Here is a 21,318-nt window from a genome sequence, read left to right as displayed (position 1 = left end):
ATGGGTTGCTGCGTTGGCAAGGAAAGGTTGGCACTGGGTCGCAGGCAGAAAAGCAGAGGTCGTTCCATGACCCCTCGCTGATTTGCCATGACCCCAGGAACGTTCTCGTCTTTCTGGGCACCTCTCCATTTGTGGGAATTGAAACTTCCCAGAATGAAATAATTTCCTTCCATTAAGAAATACATCCTGTATTTTGGTGTATAGAAAGCTAAACATTTTAAAGAATTAATACGTTTAAAGACAGTTATTTGTCTGCTATCAGCATTGCTTTTTAAACCCAAAGAGTACTGTTTAGAAAAGCCTCGACATTAGGGTATCTCGGTTCCAAGAAGATTTCCCATACTTTTGTAGAACCTTTAAATTATTAAATTGTATATACACTTGAAACAGCCACACCGTCTGTTGTGTTTACCCTTCAGTGAAAGAAATGTTGGTAACTTAAAAATGAAATGGACACACTCATTACAGAAGATTCAGAAATTGTGACACAAAAGTGAATAAACGGTTAAAGTTGGTTTCTAGAGAAGTTCTTAGTTGGCTGTTTTTGAAGAACTTCCATTGGCAGTTACTTACTCTTAATCCTTTTTTCCTCTTCCTCTTTTCCCCACAGTGTCCCACCCGTGGCAGAATGGGCTGTTCCTCAGTCATCCAGACTGAAATACAGACAGTTGTTCAATAGTCATGACAAAACTATGAGTGGACACTTAACAGGTATTTACAAACAAAAAAAAGTTGAGTGAAATAGGATCTTTGTTCTAAATGCGATTGTTTCTAGATGTTGGGACAAGGATATTTTCTAAACATCTTTTCCTCTTGGCTTTTTCTGAGCAGGATTTCACTGTGGTTCTTATCTTGAGTTCTCATCTGCTGATAAAGCCATAGTTACATTATTCTTCAGTGCCTCTGGCTTTTGCCCTATTGCTTCTTGGTAAATGGAACCGAGACCAAGGATCCTTCTGCACCCTGAATGCCACTCGTATGCAAATCAAAGCACTGGCAAAGAAACACTGCTGTGAATAAAAAGCGGTTCAAGTTCTGAAGTCCAGCTTTGTAGATGAACTTGAAACCACCTACGCAAAAAGTCGGTGTTTAAGGCAGTAGGTAGGGTGAAGGGTAGCTAAGTGGCTGGGGAGTTTTGAACCTGGCCATGTTACCAACTAGGTAGAGGTCACTTACTTTACCTATTTGGATCTCATTCATGCATAAGAGGCCAGACAGAGTTCAGTTATATGATCTCAGTGGATTTTTTTTCTTTTTAAAAATACTCTGTCATCTACATCAGGAGAGTAGAAAGGATTTTAGAATACTGTCCAGAAATCCTTTCGTGTAAACACAATTGTTCAGTTATAAGGAAAAGCTTAATTTTAATAAAGGAAAATAGAGACCTCTGATAGGACATTAAAAGTGTAAAAGGGAAAAATATAACTGCCCTTTAATAAGTAGAAAAGGGAGAAAAAAGTTTTCTTGCGGTGGAGAAGCACTGGTATATAACACAAAACACTTCCAATTTTTTATTCTTTTTTTATCACTTACAGTTGTAATTTTTACTTCCAAAAGAAAAATTTATCCTTGTTTAAAAATGTCAGGATTGGGTGAGACTTTGAAGGGTTCTGACGTAATCTTGAACCCTATCCCGATAAAAGATCTCAGCAGTCCTCTCAAATAAGCATATATTTGTAATTGAAGGGGCGAATTATAAGTATAAACAAATTCTCTGTATGCTACTCTTTCTCTCTGCTAAAACAGTAGCTGTCGTTTTTATACATGGCATGAAAAAGCAGTCCGGCTTATATAGGCAATGAAGGAATGTTCAACAGCATAGTTTTAAATACTGGTGAACATGGTTTGTTTGACACCAGTACTCCATACGGACCCAGAACTACATTACCAGTAAATCTGAAAAAATTTATTCAAAGCATTGTTGGTATTTGCTGTGAGTTAATTAAAATAGTATTCAGATGCGACATTGATGTAAAATTCCATCTTGGTAGGATGTGTGTTTTATGACCAAAGTGCAGCATCTTCAACCCAAAGGTAATGACCCAGGCATTTGAGTATTTAGATTGTTTCATATCTGAGGTAGAAAGTAAAATTTGTAATATACTGGAAAGAGCAGATTTTGCTAATGTTTGTCTGCGTACTTATTACTGTTTTGTCCTGGCAAGAATGTAAGGTGGAATTTTATTTTCAAGCCAGATCTTTGTATAGTCATAGCAAATAAAATAATTTATTATTGTAAATTTAAAAATAGAAATGAATGAAAGAAATCCAGTTTTCCCTTTGTGAGGAATCAATATAAGGGTGTGTTTTGGGCTAAATAAGACTGTTGATGGAAGCAGAGCTGGTTTGTTGAGATGAATGAAATACGAAGACCATTGTCATGGTCACAATTTAGAAAATAATTATGTGAATCCTGAACCCCCAAAGCAGTTACCCATTCAGCTTAAGGATAAGAGGAATAGTTGAGAAAAGTTCCCAGAATATAAAGGCCCAAGTAAAACGTATAATATAATATTCTTAATCTCGTTTTTTTACTTCATGGCTTTGTTTTTCATGTGTTCTTGTTTTAAAGGAACCAGAAAACATTTTTACAACTTGTCTATAATTGCAAGTTGTCCTTTCAATCTTAGTTGTGGAGGGTGCCGTTCAGCTTCAAGTTGTTGTCCTTTCAGTCTTAGTTGTGGAGGGCGCAGCTCAGCTCCAGGTCCAGTTGCCGTTTTCTAGTTGCAGGGGGCACAGCCCACCATCCCTTGCGGGAGTCGAACCGGCAACCTTGTGGTTGAGAGGATGCACTCCAACCAACTGAGCCATCCGGGAGCTCAGAGGCAGCTAAGCTCAAGGTGCCGTGTTCAATTTTAATTGCAGGGGGTGCTGCCCACCATCCCTTGCGGGAGTCGAGGAATTGAACTGGCAAACTTGTGGTTGAGACCCCACTGGCCCATGTGGGAATTGAACTGGCAGCCTTCGGAGTTAGAAGCACGGAGCTCTAACTGCCTGAGCCACCGGGCCGGCCCAAATACCCACTGTTAATGTACTGATGGTGGTTAGAGCAATTTCTGATCACCATTTTGTTTCATTCACATCCGTTTGGATGCCATCGAAGTGTGGCTTTATCTGTAAGAGTATGTTGTGGGCCTACCATGTTTCCCCGAAAATAAGACCTAGCCGTACAATCAGCTCTAATGCGTCTTTTGGAGCAAAAATTAATATAAGACCGGGTCTTATTTTACTATAATATAAGACCCGGTATAATATAATATAATGTAGTATAGTATAATATATATAATATAATATAATATAATATAATATAATATAATATAATATAATATAATACCGGGTCTTATATTAATTTTTGCTTAAAAAGATGCATTAGAGCTGATGGTCCGACTAGGTCTTATTTTCGGGAAAACGGTAACAATACCATTGGTTGGTCCCAAGCAAAAGAAAGTGAGAACCTCTGAGCTTGTGACATGAGTTTGTCCACTGTGGGAAGTGAAGCTAATCTAGAAGTGGCACCATTTACCTGGTTGATTGAGCTGATATACCTGGTTAAGTGGGAACCCCTTGTTCCTTCACAGCTCGATGTGTATGCTCTTAAAAGAGACAGTTTCATACAATAGAGGAGGCCCATTCTTTAATCAAGGTTAAATAAGGACCTGTAGAATTCTGGCAAACCTGTTAATGTTAGCCCTCTTCTCAAAGGGGTGTTTTATTATCTGCTTGCATTCTTAACCGATGAATGTGCTATTTGGTTATTCATATATTAATCACAAAAGCTATAGTCTTAGCCATTGTTTGAAATAAAGCATTAACTTCATTTAATTCTCTAGCCTCATCTATTCATGCTTTCTTATCCAAACATGGATGCCCAGAGTAGGGTTTATGAACTTGAGATTTCTGTTTATCCCCATAATGTTTATGTATAAGCCAGTATTCCAAAACTGATATCCTTTTTTGAGTGTAGGTTTCCACAGGATAGTTCTGTCTATTCAGAGCTCAATTTTATGGTGTTGTTATACTAAAGAGGCTATGTGAGTTGTTGCCTATCTATTTTAATGTTTCACAACCTTGTCTTAGGACATACAGAGTCAACTGTTAGAGTTGCAAAAGATAATTGTGATCTTCTGGCGCACAGGGGTCATGACACTTTTTCTGTAAAGAGCAAAATAGTAAACATTTTAGGCTTGCAGCCATACACTGTCACAACTACTCAACTTTGCCGTTGTAGTATAAAAGCAGCCTATGTCATGCTTAAATGAATGGACATGGCTATGTTTCAATAAAACTTTATTTACAAAAGCGGGTGGTGGGGCAGATATGGCCTGTGGACTGTGGTTTGCCAATCCCTGTTCTAGATCATTTCCTTCATTTCAGAGATGAAGGAACTACCTCTTAGAGAGTGAAAGTAGTTTTGTTAATGTCACATTAGAGAGTGGGAAGTTAGGACTGGAATCCATATCTCGTGATATCCAGGTCCAGGGCTAATTCTTTTCATTTATTGTTACACTTTTTATTGGGCGTAGATGAAATATTACCTTTCTTTTACATAGTTCTGAAATAGAGAGAATTATTACAAGTATAAATTAAAGCATTCGCTAAAGTTTTGCTAATTCACCTCTAATGTTGCCAATTCTAAAAACAATGTTAAAGACTAAGTAAAATGATCAGTGAACTTTTTTCATTCCAACATATCCCAGAACTTTTAGACGTTTCACATTAATTCAATAAAGATGTTTATTATTCATAGGTGCTCTCACACACACACACACACACACTCTCACACACACACTCTCACACACACAAATGCAACAGGAATGTGCACATGTGTTCACCAAAACTTAGAGTGTTCGCTATTTATCATAGCCCCAAACTGTGACATAGCATGCAGCAATTAGGAGTATGTTCTACAACTACATACAATAATATATTGGGCAAAATGAACCAAACTTAACATAGACGCACTCTGCCATTAGAAATTAGGCTACACTTGGTGGGAGGGGATGATTGAAGGGAGTCCAAGGGGGCCATTTGGGATGCTATTTTGTGGTCTGGGTACTGTTTACTTGACCATTTCCAGTTTGGAAATTAATTAAGCTGCATACATGTGCACATGTAAAAATACACAGGTATATATTCATGTGTGCCGTCTGCCCATAATTTATAGGTAAATAAAAGTTAAAATATTGTCAGTAATGTTAATTACCATTTAGTGAGCACTTTTATGTGTTAGCACTATGCTAAGCTCTGTGTTATGGTTTGTAACACGATGGATCATAGACATGTAACTCTGGAAAGGACTCCTGAAAAAAGAAAACTAGGGTCCAACAAGTGAAGAAACTGCCTCTCCAACGGTACTTGGCAAATTCTAGACTGAACCAGAACCAGAGCCCACAGCCTCCCACTTGTTTCACCAGTGCTTTTCCTGCCGTTCTCTGGAGTTCCTGTGCTGGAACCTTCTGGTGATGCTCAGAGATGGCCAACCACTGTGGCTTGCTGTGCAAAAACACATCCACTTCGGTGTTTGTGATGAGGTAGCCTACGAAAAGTGAAATAGCTCAAAGCACAAGTTTGTACACAGGCATCTTTCCAACACAATTGCTACAGTTTTCCATTCCTTGGTCCATCAGTCATCCTGGGACCATAAACCCCAAGAGGTAGGGCTGGAAAGACTTACCGTGTTTCCCCGAAAATAAGACCTAGCCAGATAATCAGCTTTAATGTGTCTTTTGGAGCAAAAATTAATATAAGACCTGGTCTTATTTTACTGTAATATAAGACTGAGTGTTTATAATATGTAATATATAATATAATATAATATAATATAATATAATATAATATAATATAATATAATATAATGTAATACCGGGTCTTATATTAATTTTTGCTCCAAAAGACGCATTAGAGCTGATTGATTGGCTAGGTCTTATTTTCGGGGAAACATGGTATTTGTCTCTCTCCATTACTGGTTTATTCAAACACTCAAAATCTCCCATTGTAACTTTGTCTGATATCTAAGGCTAGTTTCGTTCCAGAAATGAAGATATTTACAAATATTTGAAGAAATGAGAGCAGATTTTGAAAGGAGAATGGAAATTCCAGGAATTCTTTTTAATTGCTAACATAGGAAATTCTAATCCTGGCTGTGATATTGACCATTTGTGGAACCCTGAGCAAGTCGTATTGTTGTTGTTGTTTTAAGTCTGTCTACTGAAGTAGTTAGAAGAATTCTAAGGTCCCTTCCCCCTCTAAAATTCTCTGACTTTTCCCTGAATTTGTCTGATACTAGTTGTGGTGGAGTCAGCAGGTGGTGGCAGATGTTGCATTTAGAGAGGGTAAGTTTCATCTTGGTAAATAAAAGCCTAATACTAATAGAGATGGTCTATGGACAATAGGGCAGGGTATGTTTTGAATCGTTCGTCTTTTACAGACTGGTTCTTCATTCATCATCCATTTAATAAACATTGATTGAGTGTGTGCCAGTTGCTGTGCTTTGTGTTTCTCCCACTCTCCATTGGGGCTTAATTTCCCTTTTAAAAAGCCTCTTGGGTAACGGCAAATATTGTTTAAAGCACTGTGACTGCATGAGGTTGCAGAGTGCACGTGTGCAGAACGCTGGCCTTCCCGGAAGGTGACGATGTGCTGATTCGTCTGTATACTTTTTTCCTGGTTTCTGTTTAGGTCCCCAAGCAAGAACTATTCTTATGCAATCAAGTTTACCACAGGCTCAGCTGGCTTCAATATGGTAAGGAATGAAAAGCTCCTTGGTTTGTATAGTGTGGAAACTTTATTTCTTAAATTGGTATGGGCTCATCTGTCTTTGGACTAATACCATTATTTATAGAGGGGATATATGGAGTACGCTTAATTTTTTAATGACTTGTAATGATTACCTGTCTTTTTCCCCTTTTCATTTTGAAAAATGCAAAAGCAGAGAGATTAATATAATGAATTCCCAAGATCTCACAACCAGTTTAAATAAGTCTCAACTCAGGGCTAGTCCTGCTTCTCCCCTCTTTCCTGATTATTTTAAGCCAAATCTGTCACATTGTTTACAACTTCTGATAGTTCACCTTGTATGAACATTCACCTCTCCAAAGGAGATAGAGATTTCTTTCAACATGTCTGCCATGTTTCCCCGAAAATAAGACCTAACCGGAAAGTAAGCCCTAGCCGATTTTTCAGGATGACATCCCTTGAACATAAGCCCTAATGCGTCTTTTGGAGCAAAAATTAATGTAAGACCTGGTCTTATTTTCAGGGAAACACAGTATAATACCAATTGTCCACCGAAAGTTTTTAATAATATTTTATTAAGTTAGTATTCAAATTCAGATAGTATTCAAATTCCTTAGATTGCCTTGTAATGTTTTTATGATTGATTTATTTCAGGACTAAAATAAATGTATTTTGTACTAATTAGTTAATACCTCTTTTAAGAATCCTTTAACCTATTAACTTCTCCTGTCTTGTTCTCAACTCCCCCCCTCTACCCCCACCCCCCCCGAAACAACTGAGACATTTGTTTTATCGTTTCTTATAGTCTAACTTTTGATGATTGCATCCTTGTGGTGTTAATTTATTCCTGTATTTCCTGTAGATTGCTGATTAGATCTAGAGCAATCTTTCTTCACCTCGGCACGATTAACATTTTGGGTCTGACAGTTGTTTGTTGTGGGGGCTGTCCAGTGCCTTGTAGGTTGTTTAGTCCCATCTCTGGCCTCTACCTACTAGATGCCAGTAGCACGTCCCTCCCCACCCCCAGTGGTGACAATCAAAAATGTCTCCAGAAATGGACAGATGTCCCCTCCCCGCCTTTTGTTGCAGGACTGCATCAGAGATGATACTGGGCACTTTCATCAGGAAGCATATGAGTGTCTCTTTATCTATTCTGTAATTGTTTTTAATAGCTGTTGGTGGGCATTGCCTAGATCATACAGGATTCCTGACATTAAACGTTAGCCCAAATGGCTTCTTAAGAAGCGTGTATCTCTCAGTCATGCACCAACCATTGATTCTGCCTGGAAAGTAACTATTTATGGCTGAAGGCCATAAAGCTCCACCCGAGTGGGCCTAGATCAGGGCTTGGCCACCTGAGCCCAGTGAGCCGAAGCTGGCCTCCACCTGTTTTTGTAAATGAAGTTTTATTGGAAAAACAACCACGCCCATTTGCTTATATATGTCTATGGCTGCTTTCCTGCTGCAATGGCAGAATGTGGTGTGATAGATTTAGTATGTCCTGCAAAGCTTAAATATTTACCATCTGACCTGATACTTTGCTGAGCATAGAACATGATACATTTCAAATGGGCTTGCAAGGACTGAGATCAATACAGTTATAATCATAGTTAACATTTGTTGAATGCTGAACACCATGCCAGCTATACAGATTGTCTCGTTTTATCTTTGCAACAGTAGTATGAAATAGGTACTATTTTTATGAACTGAGGCATAGAGAGACTCAATGGACCTAGAGTCAGAATAGAAAATAGAACATTTAAATTACTCAGGCATTGGGGTGGCCGGATGGCTCAGTTGGTTGGAGTGCGAGCTCTGAACAACAGGGTTGCTGGTTCGATTCCCACGTGGGCCAGTGAGCTGCGCCCTCCACAACTAGATTGAAGACAGCGAGCTGCTGCTGAGCTTCTGAGGGGCGGCCGGATGGCTCAGTGGGTTAGAGTACGAGCTCGTAACAACAAAGTTGCCAGTTCAATTCCCACATGGGAGGGTGGGCTGTGTCCCCTGCAACAAAAGATTGAAAACGGCGACTGGACTTAGAGTTGAGCCTGCGCCCTCTACAACTAGATTGAAGGACAACTACGTGGAGCTAATGGGCCCTGGAGAAAGACACTGTTCCCCAATATTCCCCAATAAAATAAAATAAAATAATAAATAAACAAATAAATTACTCATGCATGAATAGTAACAAGCATGCATTTTCATGAAGCTAGATTACAATGAACTTTTTGTTGAATAGGAATCTTTCTGACATTGATCAAGATGGAAAACTCACAGCAGAAGAATTTATCCTGGCTATGCACCTAATTGATGTAGCTATGTCTGGCCAACCACTGCCACCTGTCCTGCCTCCAGAATACATTCCACCTTCCTTTAGGTAAGGAACATTTAGCTCTTACAAGAAATTCTGTGCTGACTACGTGAATTTCAAACTTGGCTTTGTCGGCTATGTGTCTCATAGTCATTTTTATTCCTGGCAAGAGAATGAAATATCCATGAATTCAAGAAAATCTTAATCTAGGTTCTGTGTTAATCTTGGATCTGTTCTAGTCTTTAAAGTATTTATAGTATATAAGCATACCTCGGAGATAGTGTGGGTTTGGTTCCAGACCATCACAATAAAATGAGTTGCAGTCTCTTTGCTGGTAGAGTGTCTTGCCTTTAGTTTGTAAAAAAAAATGCAACATCTGTGAATTTCAATAAAGCAAAGCACAATGAAATGAGGTATGCCTGTGTTAGTAAAACAATGAAGTAAAATATCAACAGATGGGTGATTTTTGTACCAATCTACATAATTGAAGCTCACTAGAAATTTTAGCAAGTGAAACTGTATCAATCTGGACCTAGAAAATAAAGCTAGGAGATTCTGCCTGTGAATTCTACACGTTCAACAGGTAACAAAATTATGGCAATGTGAAAATTATAGTCAGGAAAATAGTTAAAGAAAATTATTCTGGTGTGAAGCACAATCTCAGTGGAGATGTAGGGAGCATAGACCAAGGCCCCGTTGGGAGGAATCTGGAATGACCTGTATCCTACACTCACTCCCACACACACCCCTTCCCAGACAACTCCATCTTAAGGCTTTAGCTTAGAAGACAACCATGAGATCTTACCAGCGCAAAGAAGAGTGGAAGAAACAAAGATAAGAATTTCTGTCCTAATTCCTCCACTATCAAGAAAGACTGCAGAAACAGTTTCCATAAAAGTAAGAGAAATGGAGTCATTACTGTCAGCACGAACACGACACAGGAGCAAGAAACCAGCACTGGGCCGTTCGTCTGTAAAATCCCATGGCTGTAAGCATCACAGTGAGAGATACTTAACACTGGAAGCTGATAAAGAAACAAGTTAAAAAGACAGATCGGTTTAAAGAGCAAGGTTAATGGTTTAAAGTGAAACGAATCCATAAACTAAGTGATTTGTTTTAAGGGACTATAAAGTGTAGACATTTCATGTGTTTATTAAGAGATAAAATGGCAAGATCTTTGTAAAGGGAAAAGAGATACTCCCAATTAGCTGAGCTGCTCATTGGAGGAATTGAACGTTCCATAAAAAGGTGATGATAATAGCAGCAAACACTTCCTGTGTCCCAGGCACTGTTGTAGCCACTTTACGATTATTCACTAATTCATTCCTTTGGATTTGCCCTCATTTGGGTAGTGATTCTAAACATTGGAACCTACTTAGTGCGCAGTCTGATGACGTTCAAATATTCATTTTTTAAAAACTCTTTGTAAATAGTGAGGATCAAATCTTTTTTTATTCCTAACTATACCATGATATATGGCATAATCTTTAAAAATTCTTTGTCAGAGTTTGCTCAGTTCCATCTAGACAGCTTTATGTGAATTTGTTTCTTTTTCCTTCTTTTCCATAATTGCAGAAGAGTTCGATCTGGCAGTGGTATATCTGTCATAAGTTCGACATCAGTAGATCAGAGGTTACCAGAGGAACCAGCTTTAGAAGACGAACAACAACAACTAGAAAAGAAATTGCCTGGTAAGGCAGTCTTTATATTTGAGTTATATCGTATTAGAGATGTTCTATCTCTAAGGCAAAGAAAGATGGAGGTAAAATAAATTGAGCTTTTGACATTCTTGCTTTGTTCCTTTAACTGACCTTAGGCAGAAAGGAGACACTCTTAATATGCTTTTGGATTTGCATATATGTATAGAAATAAGAACATTATGTACTCTGCTAATACACACTTGTTCTAGCTTTTAAATTGAAATCTGATTAGTTACTACTAAACAAAAATCTTACAAATGTTATCTATAAAGCACTCAAAATTGATAAGTCTTTAAGGCAGTTGGTTACTACCACCAGTGCAGAAATAGAATGTAAAGTCACTACTGTTATTTTCTTATGTTGCTATAGGAGAATTGGAAACTCCTTAATAACAAGAAGCTATTTGAAATTTAATACGAACCTTTTGTAAATAATCCTCATTTATACTGGTAAACCCATCATACTGTTAAAATATTCTAAGGCGACTGAGTTATTAATGACGAGGTGATAGTTGATACTAAGAAACAAGTGAAATTTATTATGGAGTCTCTTTTTTGTTAAATGCTTTGTCAGTGTCATTTTGCTACATTTAAAGTGCTTAGGGGTTAATTGACCTGCTCAGGACACTAGTTCTCCCAGTTTCCTCTTTAAACTAAGTTACTTTTGTTCACTGATAAACTTCTTATTGAAAATGTTCTTTGTGCAAATATATTCAGCACAGTGAAGAATCTAAATGTTAATAATACATGGTCATACCTTCTCGAAGGTTATACCATAATTGAGGATTTAAGACATCCATATAAACAATCATCAAAGCAGTGCATAAGTGTGATACATTTCTGAAGACAGTGTTACAGAGGCACAGCCAAGCTTATTTACAGCTGATTGGCGTAGACTGGGAAAGACACAAGGAATTAAATCTCTATGGAAGAGGTCACAGTTGAGTGGAGACTTGAAGATGAATAGGGTCGTTGCAAGTGGAATGGAGAAGAATTTTAGGCTGATAATCATGAGAATAAAGACTCAAAGGCAAATAAGGACAGGGATCCTTAGAATTTGGAATTTTCATTTTCTGTTGGTGATAGACATTCATTTAAAGTTTTGAACAGGCAGTTTTTTTGTTTGTGCATCTATTATTTTAACAGCCATTTATTATGTGCCTCCTGTGGACCAGCTATAGGGCCAGATGTTGGAATTTAAAAGATGTGTAGAGACTTACAGTTCTTGTTTTTCAATTGAGGTAAAATTCACATAACATAAAGTTGAACATTTTAAAGTGTACAATTCAGTGGTTGTCTTAGGGCTGCCATGACAAAATACCATAGTTTGGGTGGCTTGCACAGCAGAAATTTATTTCTCACAGTTCTAGAAACTCGGAAGTTCAAGATCAGGGTGCTGTCCAATTCAGTTGCTAGTGAGGGCTCTCTTCTTGGCTTGCAGATGGCTGTCTTCTGGCTGTGTCCTCACTTGACCTTTTCTTGTGTGCCCAGGGACAGAGAAAGCTCTCTCTGTGTCTTCCTCTTCTTATAAGGCCACTAATGTCATCATGAGGGTCCCACCCTCATGACCTTATCTGAAACCTAATTACTAAGGCCCCGTCTCCATATACCATCACATTGGGGGTTACAGCTTCAGCATATGAATTTGGGAGCATATTTGGTCCGTAGGAGTGGCATTTAGTACATTCACAATATTGTGCAATCACCACCTCTATCTAGTTCTGAAACACATTCATCGCCCCAAAAGAAAACTCCATACCCAGTCACTCCGCATTCTCCCTTCTCCCCAGCCCCTGGCAACCTTTTATGTCTGGCTGCTTTCACTGAGCATAGTGTTTTTGAAAGTCATCCACATTTTGCACGTGTATTCCATTCCTTTATAAGGCTGAAGGGACTTTCAGTTTTAAGGTAGCTGAGGAAAAGGGCTGCTGCCTCCTCTGAAATCAGTAAAGGAGCAAGAAGAACAAGAAAGCCAAAGCATGGCTGCCATCTTTGATCTCTAATCCCTAACTCCAGTGTGTGAGGAAAGTCCGTCTAAAGCAGTGAAAGCCAAACAGGAATGTGGGAAGTAGCCAAGAAAGGATGCTCACAGCTACAGATCTCAAGACAAAGTGTGAAGTGACAGTTCTTGAAATAGATTGGGAACAATGGGAATGCATGCTACACAGGGTGGCAGTGAGCGCTTCCCTTGTCTGGGGTTGGTTCTAAGGAGAAGCATGTGAGGCAAACACAAAACTGAATAATAGGCACTGCTGAAAACAGAGGTAAGGACATAGAGGATCGGATTCTTTTTTAAAAAAACATAAAGTAAAACGGATATAAATTGTTAGCAAGGACTAGAAAAAAATGATTGACCTGAGAATAGTCTAAAATTCATAATTGGTGTTCCCCAAGGAAGAAAATTGAATAATGGATTAGAAAAAAAAATTATTGAATGCAATCTGCATAATGATGAGGGCACAGCTTGTTCTTTGGTGTGAAACACGGGATACTTCCCTTCCTATCCCTGCTTCCGGAAATCATTGTTTGTTAGGAGACACAGCAGTGCAGTTAGAAGCTAAGGGGCGAGTGGGAGAGACGCATGATACAGAAGACATACAGGGTCAGCTGCTGAATCAAGGTCACAGAGAAGGGAAAGGATAGAGTAATGGGGAAGGAAAGGAGAGTTGGTGATGATGCAGAATTGCTATAGAAAGAGTATTCTAGAAACGGTGTTTGGCGTTTTGAACACCATGACATGACATTCATCGTGGAAGGGACAGTATGTAAGCAAAGAGGTTAGGTGCGGGCATTTTCGTAGTGCTTATAACAAGGGCACAGGCAGAAGGGAAGCTTAGCGAGCTCTGGTTTGCGTTTATGCTGCAAATTTCAAATATGGCGTTGAGTTTTTCGTTCCTTGATGGTGTGTTGAATATCATGACTTGTCATAATTGTTTTATTTCTTGTTTTAAAGTAACATTTGAAGATAAGAAGCGTGAGAATTTTGAACGTGGCAATTTGGAACTGGAAAAACGAAGACAAGCTCTTCTGGAGCAACAGCGAAAAGAACAGGAGCGCTTGGCACAGCTGGAGCGGGCGGAGCAGGAAAGGAAGGAGCGGGAGCGCCAGGAACAGGAGCGCAAAAGACAACTGGAGTTGGAGAAGCAACTGGAAAAGCAGCGGGAGCTGGAGCGGCAGAGGGAGGAGGAGAGGAGAAAAGAGATCGAGAGACGAGAGGTGAGCAGCTGGGGAGAAACCCACAATTAGCCTGTGTTCTTGCGCACCCTCCCCTACTCTGCCTCCCCCTTCAGAATCATTCAAGTAATATGTTAATCTTTTTTTTTCCCCCTTCTTCCACCTCCCCACCCCACTCTGGTTTAAGCCGTTGTTTCTCAGTCTAGTTGTGTAGGACACAGCTCCCTGGCCCATGCTGGTATTATAAGCCTTGCACTCCATCATCCCCACCCCCCCACCCCGAAGCGGCAGCTCACAGCAGCTCACAGCAGCTCCTGGCAGGTTTTGCTGGCTGCCGGCCACTCACGCTGGCCGCCGGCCACTCATGGCAGCACACGGTAGCCCGCAGCGGCTCACACTGACCTCTGGCTGCTCATGGCAGCCCAGCTCCAGGGAGAGCTGTTGTTCACAGTCTTAGCTGTAGAGGGTACAGCTCACTGGCCCATGTGGGACTCTAACCTGGCGACCTTGGCATTAGGAGCACGGTGCTCCAACCACTTAAGCCACCGGGCCTGCCCCCCGCTTCTTTCCCCCACAATTCAGTAGTTTTAGTATATTCACTAAGTTGTGGAACCATCACCCTGTCTAATTCCAGAACATTTTTATCAACCCAGAAAGAAACTACTTACCCATTACACAGTAACTCTGCTTTCCCCTCTCCCCATAGCCCTTACTCACCACTGATTTAATTTTCTGTCTGTTAGGTTTACCTATTCTAGATATTTCGAATAAGTGAAATCATACAATATGTGGCCTTTTGTGTGTGGCTTTCACTTAGCATAATGTTTTCAAGGTTTTTCCAAGTTATGACATGAATCAGTGCTGTGTTCCTTTTTATGGCTGAATAGTATCCCGTTTCATGAATAGACCACATTTTATTTATCCGTTCATCAGTTGATGGATATTTGGATTGTTTCTTTTTGGGTATTGTGAATAATTTTGCTATGAGTGGTCATGTATAAGTTCTTAATACAATCTTATAACAAGCCACTGATATTAGTTGTGTGTGTTTTCAGACATTTTTCTCTTCATTTATATACATGTATAGAAATAGAAAGGTTTATGTGGTGGAGAGGTTGAGGGGTTTGTGTAAATTTTTTTTTTTAACCACTGTGATGTGTCATACTAATTCTTTGCACTGTTTTTTTTTCACTTAAAAAAAATATGTGTAGGAGATCTTCACTATGTTCTATGGAAGGTTCATAAATTTGGTACCATGGCTGGATAGGGGCCAAGCCAATCTCTTGTCTTTCCAATTTTAGTATATTGCTACAGAGGAAATGCCATGATTCTCTTGTGTGAATGAAATACATTTTAAAGATGGGGAGTTTTTTTTGTTTTGTTTTGTTTTAATTAATACTTTGGTTTCAACTCCTGCTGATTACTTTACAAAACTTGTAGCCATAACCTGCCTTTTATTCAGGCCGACGCTCGCAGATGCAGGATTTTAATTTCCAGAATGGGCAACCCAGAAAATAGCCTTCCCTTCTTCAGTGTAAAAAAAAAGATAAAGGACATTTTAGAGTATTTATTCAGAATTATTTAGTAGGCATTTACCACGTGCCAGGCATTGATAATCCTCGGAAATGCAGAGGTGAGTAGGTACTCACCTGTCTGCCAGGTCCTTGCAGTGTAGCTGGAGGACAGGTACGTAAGAAGCAATTACAGTAAAGAGTGTCAGATGCTGTGGCAGGTACTCTACCTAGTAGCCATCAGAGTCAGCTTTGAAGCCAGCTGACATTGCCAGAGAAATTAGAAAACCTTCTGTGGTAAAAAGGAAATGAATGATTAGTGGGACAAAGGTCCTGAACTTTTAATACTTGTGATAAGTACCGGTTTCCCCCACTGTCCAAAAGTAGTATTTCTGTGAAAACTTCCGTAAGCTGAAATGGTGTAAAGTGAAGAAGCATTTACCATTAATTTATAGGGAAAAATTTTTGAGTGTTCCCAGACCCAAAAAATAACCTACCAAATCATGCCAAATATGCTTATGTCCAGTTTTACGCTAAGTGTAACACCCTACAAGGTCTCTTAGCTTTTCTGATACCTTGCTAATAGGATGCACCAAATGAATGGACATAAAGCACAGATGCTCACAGACAGTTCAAAGCTGTGGTGGCTTGATGCTGACTAAGTAAGATGCTGAGTGTTGTTTCCAGGGAAGGGGCTTGGCGGGCCACTCTCGCTGCTCAGAGTGCCACTGCCTCTATAATGGCTTGCTGCAAATCAAACGCTGAATGCTATTTTGGTTTTTCACCTTTTTTCGTAAAAGCGAAAATCTTCCGATTTCTTTCAGTTAGTAAAAATAGGTAGTTACGTAGGTCTTTCATAAAGTGAAATGGTGTAATCCGAACTTTCGAAAAGAGGGGTGGGGGATACCTGTACTAATTTCTCCTTTAATGGAAGAAATAATTACTTGTTTGATGGAAGAAAGTTTTTATTTGTTTTTTCTGTTCTGGGGTGTTTGGCTTGATTTTAATAGACTAAAGACATTTTCCTTGCTCCTCCTGAGTCAGTAAATAAGGACAATTTTATTTTACACATCAGGTATTCTTGAAGGCCTAAGCAATCCAGTGGTCAAGTGATCCCATATATTTTCCATCTGATGTAAATACTGTAGTCTTTCTAAAAGTTCCTTTCTTTCATAGAAGGAAACTATATTTGTATACATTCTGTTTTGCTATTTTGTAATAGAATTTCTTGTAATGTTTAATAATACTTCATCCCTAGAAGAAAAGATTTACCAAGTGTTACATTTATTAAGCTATATAGGATAGTGTAAGAACTGAAAAATTAATAAGTCGTCTGTTTGTGTGTGTCACAGGCTGCAAAACGAGAACTTGAAAGGCAACGGCAACTTGAATGGGAACGAAATCGAAGACAAGAGCTATTAAATCAAAGAAACAAAGAACAAGAAGACATAGTTGTACTGAAAGCAAAGAAAAAGACTTTGGAATTTGAATTAGAAGCTCTAGTGAGTGAAGTCTGATTATGCTTTGGGAATATATTAATACTGAACAATTAAAAATGGTAATAATTTTTATTATTTTTCATTTGTTAAAGAATGATAAAAAACATCAACTAGAAGGAAAACTTCAAGATATCAGATGTCGATTGACCACCCAAAGGCAAGAAATTGAGAGTACAAACAAATCGAGAGAGTTGAGAATTGCTGAAATCACCCATCTGCAGCAACAATTACAGGTGAGAAAATATGTCCCTCAAAGCTCAACCAGCATCAAGCATCTACCAGGTGCTGGGCTCTGGGAAGTCACGATGAACTGCACAGGTTCCTTGCCTGAAAAGTAGGCCGTCCGGTAAACAAACAACGCACGTTTGCTGAGCCCTGTGACGTGCGGGCCAGGCGCTCTCATAGGCGCGCATGGTCCAGCAGTGAGCAGCAGAGACTCCCCACCCCCCGTTCTTGGAGCTTATCTTCTATTTGCAGGGCAGACACACTAATAAAATCAGTCAGGTATGTACTCTAGTAGGCAATGAACAGTCTCTGGAGAGTGAGTAGGGAAGAGCTAGAGAGTGTTGGGGGTAGGGAGGGCTGTGTTTTTGAATAAGGTGGGAAGGACAGGCCTCGCTGTGAGGGTTCCATTTGAGCAAAGACTTGAAAGAGACGAGCGCCTAAGCTGTGTGGACACCTGGCAGAGCAGGCTTTACCCTAAGACGTTCTGAGGCTGTACCTGGTCTCTGGGATGCAGGTTACTGCAAGGAGACCACTGTGATTGGAAGAGGTGGGGGCTGGATCATGTAGGACCTGAAGTCCATTCACAGGAATTTGGCTTTACCATGATAATGACAATAAAGAAGTACAGTTTGAGTCATTTAGGGGAGGTATGAGAGGTGTATATATTCTGTTCCATTCATCTACAAGTATCCTTTCACCAGTACCTCACTCTGTGGATAAGTGTAGCTTTATAATAATTTTTGAAATCAATTACTGTGAGATCTTCAATATTTTTTTTTCCAAATTATTTTGGCTATGTTAGGTCCTTGACATTTCCACATGAGTTTTAGAATCAGCTTTTCAGTTTTGAAAAAGATACTTAGAATTCTGATTGGTGTTTCATTGAATTTATAGATCAGTTTGGGAAGAATTGGCATTTTGACAATATTGAGTTTTATAGTATCTTTTTCATTTTTATTTAGGTTTTTATGTTATAAATTTCTCTCAATAGTATTTTATAGTTTTCACTGTATAAGCCTTGTACATATTTTGTACAGTTTATCCCTAAGTATTTCCTGGTTTTTGATGTTATTTCAATTTACAATTTGATGCCCATATACAAAAGTAGAATTTATTTTTACTTATTGACCTTATATCTACAATGTTGCTTAACGTATTTATTCTAATAGCTTTTTAAGCTTCCTTAGCGTTTCTGTGTACATAAACATTTGTCTGTGACTAAAGAAATTTGCTTTCTTTTCTCCCTAATTTTCAATCTATATAACTTTTATTTCTTTTTTCTTTTTTGTCTTAACTGCATTGATCACAATCTCCAGTACTATGTTGACTAGAAATGGTGAGAGTCTTGTTCTTGGTCTTAGGAGGAAAGGATTCAGTCTCTCACCATTAAGTATGATCTTACCTATAGGGTTTTTGGTAGATACCTTTTATCAGCTGGAGGGATTTCCTGCCTGTTCCTTTTTTGCTGAGAGTTTTTATTGTGCACAAGTGTTAAATTGGGTCATATATTTTTTTGCCCTGCATCTATTGAGATGTTTACTTGTTGTTTTATTTCCCCTTTATTTTGTTAATATAGTGATTTACTTTGGTTGAAATTTGAATGTTAAACCAGCCTTCCATTCCTGGATAAACCATACTTGGTCACGGTGTATTATCACTTTAAAAAATATGTTTTATTAGATCCAATATGCTATAATTAAGGATGTTTTCATTTAAGATCATGAGGGACGTTAATTAGTTTATAGTTTTTTGTAATGTCCTTATCTAGTTTTGGTATCAGGGTAATAAATATGAAAATAATAACTTGGAGAATACGCTTTCCTTTCCTGTTTTCTAAAAATGTTTGTGTCGAAAAGGTACTTCTTCTTTGAATTTTTGGTGGCATTCACCTGAGCTTAGAACTTTCTGTTGGTAAGACTTTTAACTGTAAAATTTATTCAATAGATATAGGACTATTCAGATTTTGTTTCTTCTTGAGTCTGTTTTGATAATTTGTATCTTTCAATGAATTTATCCATTTTATCTAAGTTATCAAATTTATTTGTGTACAGTTGTTTACAATATTCTCTTATTATTCTTTGGAAGTCTGTAGTATCCATAGTGATGTCACTTCTTTTATTCCTCGTATTAAGGATTTGTGTCTTCTCTCTCCCCCTCCAAATCTTCCTCTTCCTCCCCATCTTCCTTCTTTTCTTCCTCTCTCTTCCCTTCCTCCTCCATCAATCTAGTTAGAAGTTTATTGGCTTTATTGATTTTTTTTTTTTTAATAAGCTCTTGGTTTTATGGATTTTTTCCCCCTGTGATATGTCTGTTTTCTGTTTCATTTATTGAGGCACTTTATTATTTCCTTCCATCTACTTTCTTTGGGTTTAATTTGCTTTTTTTAGCTTCATAAAGAAGAAGCTTACATTATTGAATTTGGATCTTTCTTCATATCTGATATAAACATTTTAAGCTATAAATTTCCCTCTAAGCATTGTCATAGCCATATGCATATATCACAAATTTTTAATATGTTGTGTTTTCATAATTAACTCAATTCACAATTGTTTTTTATTTCCTTTGTCATTTGTTCTTTGATGAGTTATTTAGAATTATGCTGTTTAGTTTCCAAATATTTGGATTTTTTCCAAGTATCTTACTGATTTCTGATTTATTTATGCTATGATCTAGGAGTGTACTCTGTCTGATTTCAATACTTTTTAATCCTTTTAAGTTTATTGAGACTTACTTTATGATTCAGCGTGTAATCTGTCTTGGAGAATATTTCATATGTACTTGTAAAGAATGTGTACTCTGTTGTGGGTGTGTGTCTCATAAACACGAATCAGATCATGTTGATTCATGGTGTTTGTGTCTTATGTGTCCTTACTGATTTTGTGACTTCCTTCAGCTGCTGAGAGGGGAGTGTTAAATCTCTATCATTGTGAATTTGTCTATTTTTCTTTCAGTTCCGTCAACTGTTGTTTCAAGTACTTTGAACTTCTAATGAATTTGAGATATTTGGATATGACATATATTGAAAATAGTATCAGAATTTCACTGCTAGAAATTCTTTGAAAATATTAAAAATGCATGCACCTTTTTCTTCTGTATGGCACCTCTCTATATATATGTCTTTCACTAATTCTTTATGAGATGTTTCATAAAATATTCCCTTGGAAAATGTAGTAGTGATGGCCATATGCTTATTTCTTATCTCACTGAATGTGCTGTGACCAAACACATTTTTGTTATTTAAGATCGACACTTAGCATGTTCATTTATTAATAATAAAATGCAAATCAGGGTTCTTGATGTGAAATAAGAAACTTTGGTATTGGGTAAGAGGCCTTGCCTTAATTTAGGGAGGAGAGTAAGAGAAGCTCAGTTGACCATGCTTTTTGGGGAAATGATCTGATTTGTGTATTCTATTTTGTACAAATTTTGGGTGTTTGTGGGGATTATTCATATGAGAAGACGCTTCCAAATCCTCGCTGTTGAGTTAAATCTCTCTACTGTTCAGACACATAGTACATAAAGATTTGTTAGACACAAGCCAGTCTATATCTAAAGATGGTTGTTCCAAAAAGTACTGGTTCTTAGCCTCTGATGAAAATTTTTAATTAACGCATTTTTATTTTTCAAACTGAAAACAACACATAGAGATCTTTTTTTAAATCAAGGTAAAAGTCAAAGTCAAATATTTCTTACATGCTGGAAAGGCTGTCATTTTACTGAAATGTATAGAAACTAAATAGGATCATTTCGGCTGAACTTAATATGTATATAATGCTTGACAAGTCACCCATGAAAATTCCAAATCTCTTGTACAGTGTGATTTAGCTTTTTTCTTACGTCATTTAAAAATAGTTGGCTCAAGACTTTTTGTCTACCTTTTTAAAATTGTAGCTACATCGTGAGTGGTAGCGGAAAAACATGTGGCAGCTAAAGATTCTTATTGTTAAAATTCTCTTGGATTTCTGTTTCCAACTTCAGGTGTATGGTAAACCTCAGTTCAGCCCTATTTAGTATTAAAGTTCAGAAGAGAATAGTTTCTATTAAACTTCACAGACAACAGAGATCCTTACTTTCAGTTTTCTCCGCTGAGTATGTTTTTTAAAGCTTACAAATAGGCAGTAAGTCAACAAAAATTTAAGAAATATCAAGGGAGCTATAACTGTC

The 21,318-nt window shown here is 38.1% G+C and overlaps 1 protein-coding gene across 7 annotated transcripts in view; it reads left to right on the top strand.

Annotated features, from left to right (window-relative positions):
* The window catches only part of ITSN1 (intersectin 1), a 182,996-nt gene that overhangs the window by 72,614 nt on the left and 89,064 nt on the right, over nt 1–21,318 (top strand). For all 7 annotated transcript variants that reach the window (XR_012494005.1, XM_019730241.2, XM_019730239.2 and 4 more), the window contains 7 exons: nt 611–711; nt 6,679–6,742; nt 8,975–9,112; nt 10,622–10,737; nt 13,699–13,961; nt 16,783–16,932; nt 17,022–17,162. Coding sequence is in view for 6 of the 7 variants with exons in the window: in XM_019730241.2 (XP_019585800.2) it covers nt 611–711; nt 6,679–6,742; nt 8,975–9,112; nt 10,622–10,737; nt 13,699–13,961; nt 16,783–16,932; nt 17,022–17,162 (973 nt within the window). In the remaining variant the exon portion in view is untranslated. The remainder of the gene's footprint in view (nt 1–610; nt 712–6,678; nt 6,743–8,974; nt 9,113–10,621; nt 10,738–13,698; nt 13,962–16,782; nt 16,933–17,021; nt 17,163–21,318) is intronic.

This window comes from Rhinolophus sinicus, linkage group LG01 (assembly GCF_036562045.2).
Source record: "Rhinolophus sinicus isolate RSC01 linkage group LG01, ASM3656204v1, whole genome shotgun sequence".
Taxonomy (NCBI): domain Eukaryota; kingdom Metazoa; phylum Chordata; class Mammalia; order Chiroptera; family Rhinolophidae; genus Rhinolophus; species Rhinolophus sinicus.
Note: the sequence above shows the minus strand (reverse complement) of the source record. Positions and strands in the feature narration are given on the sequence as shown.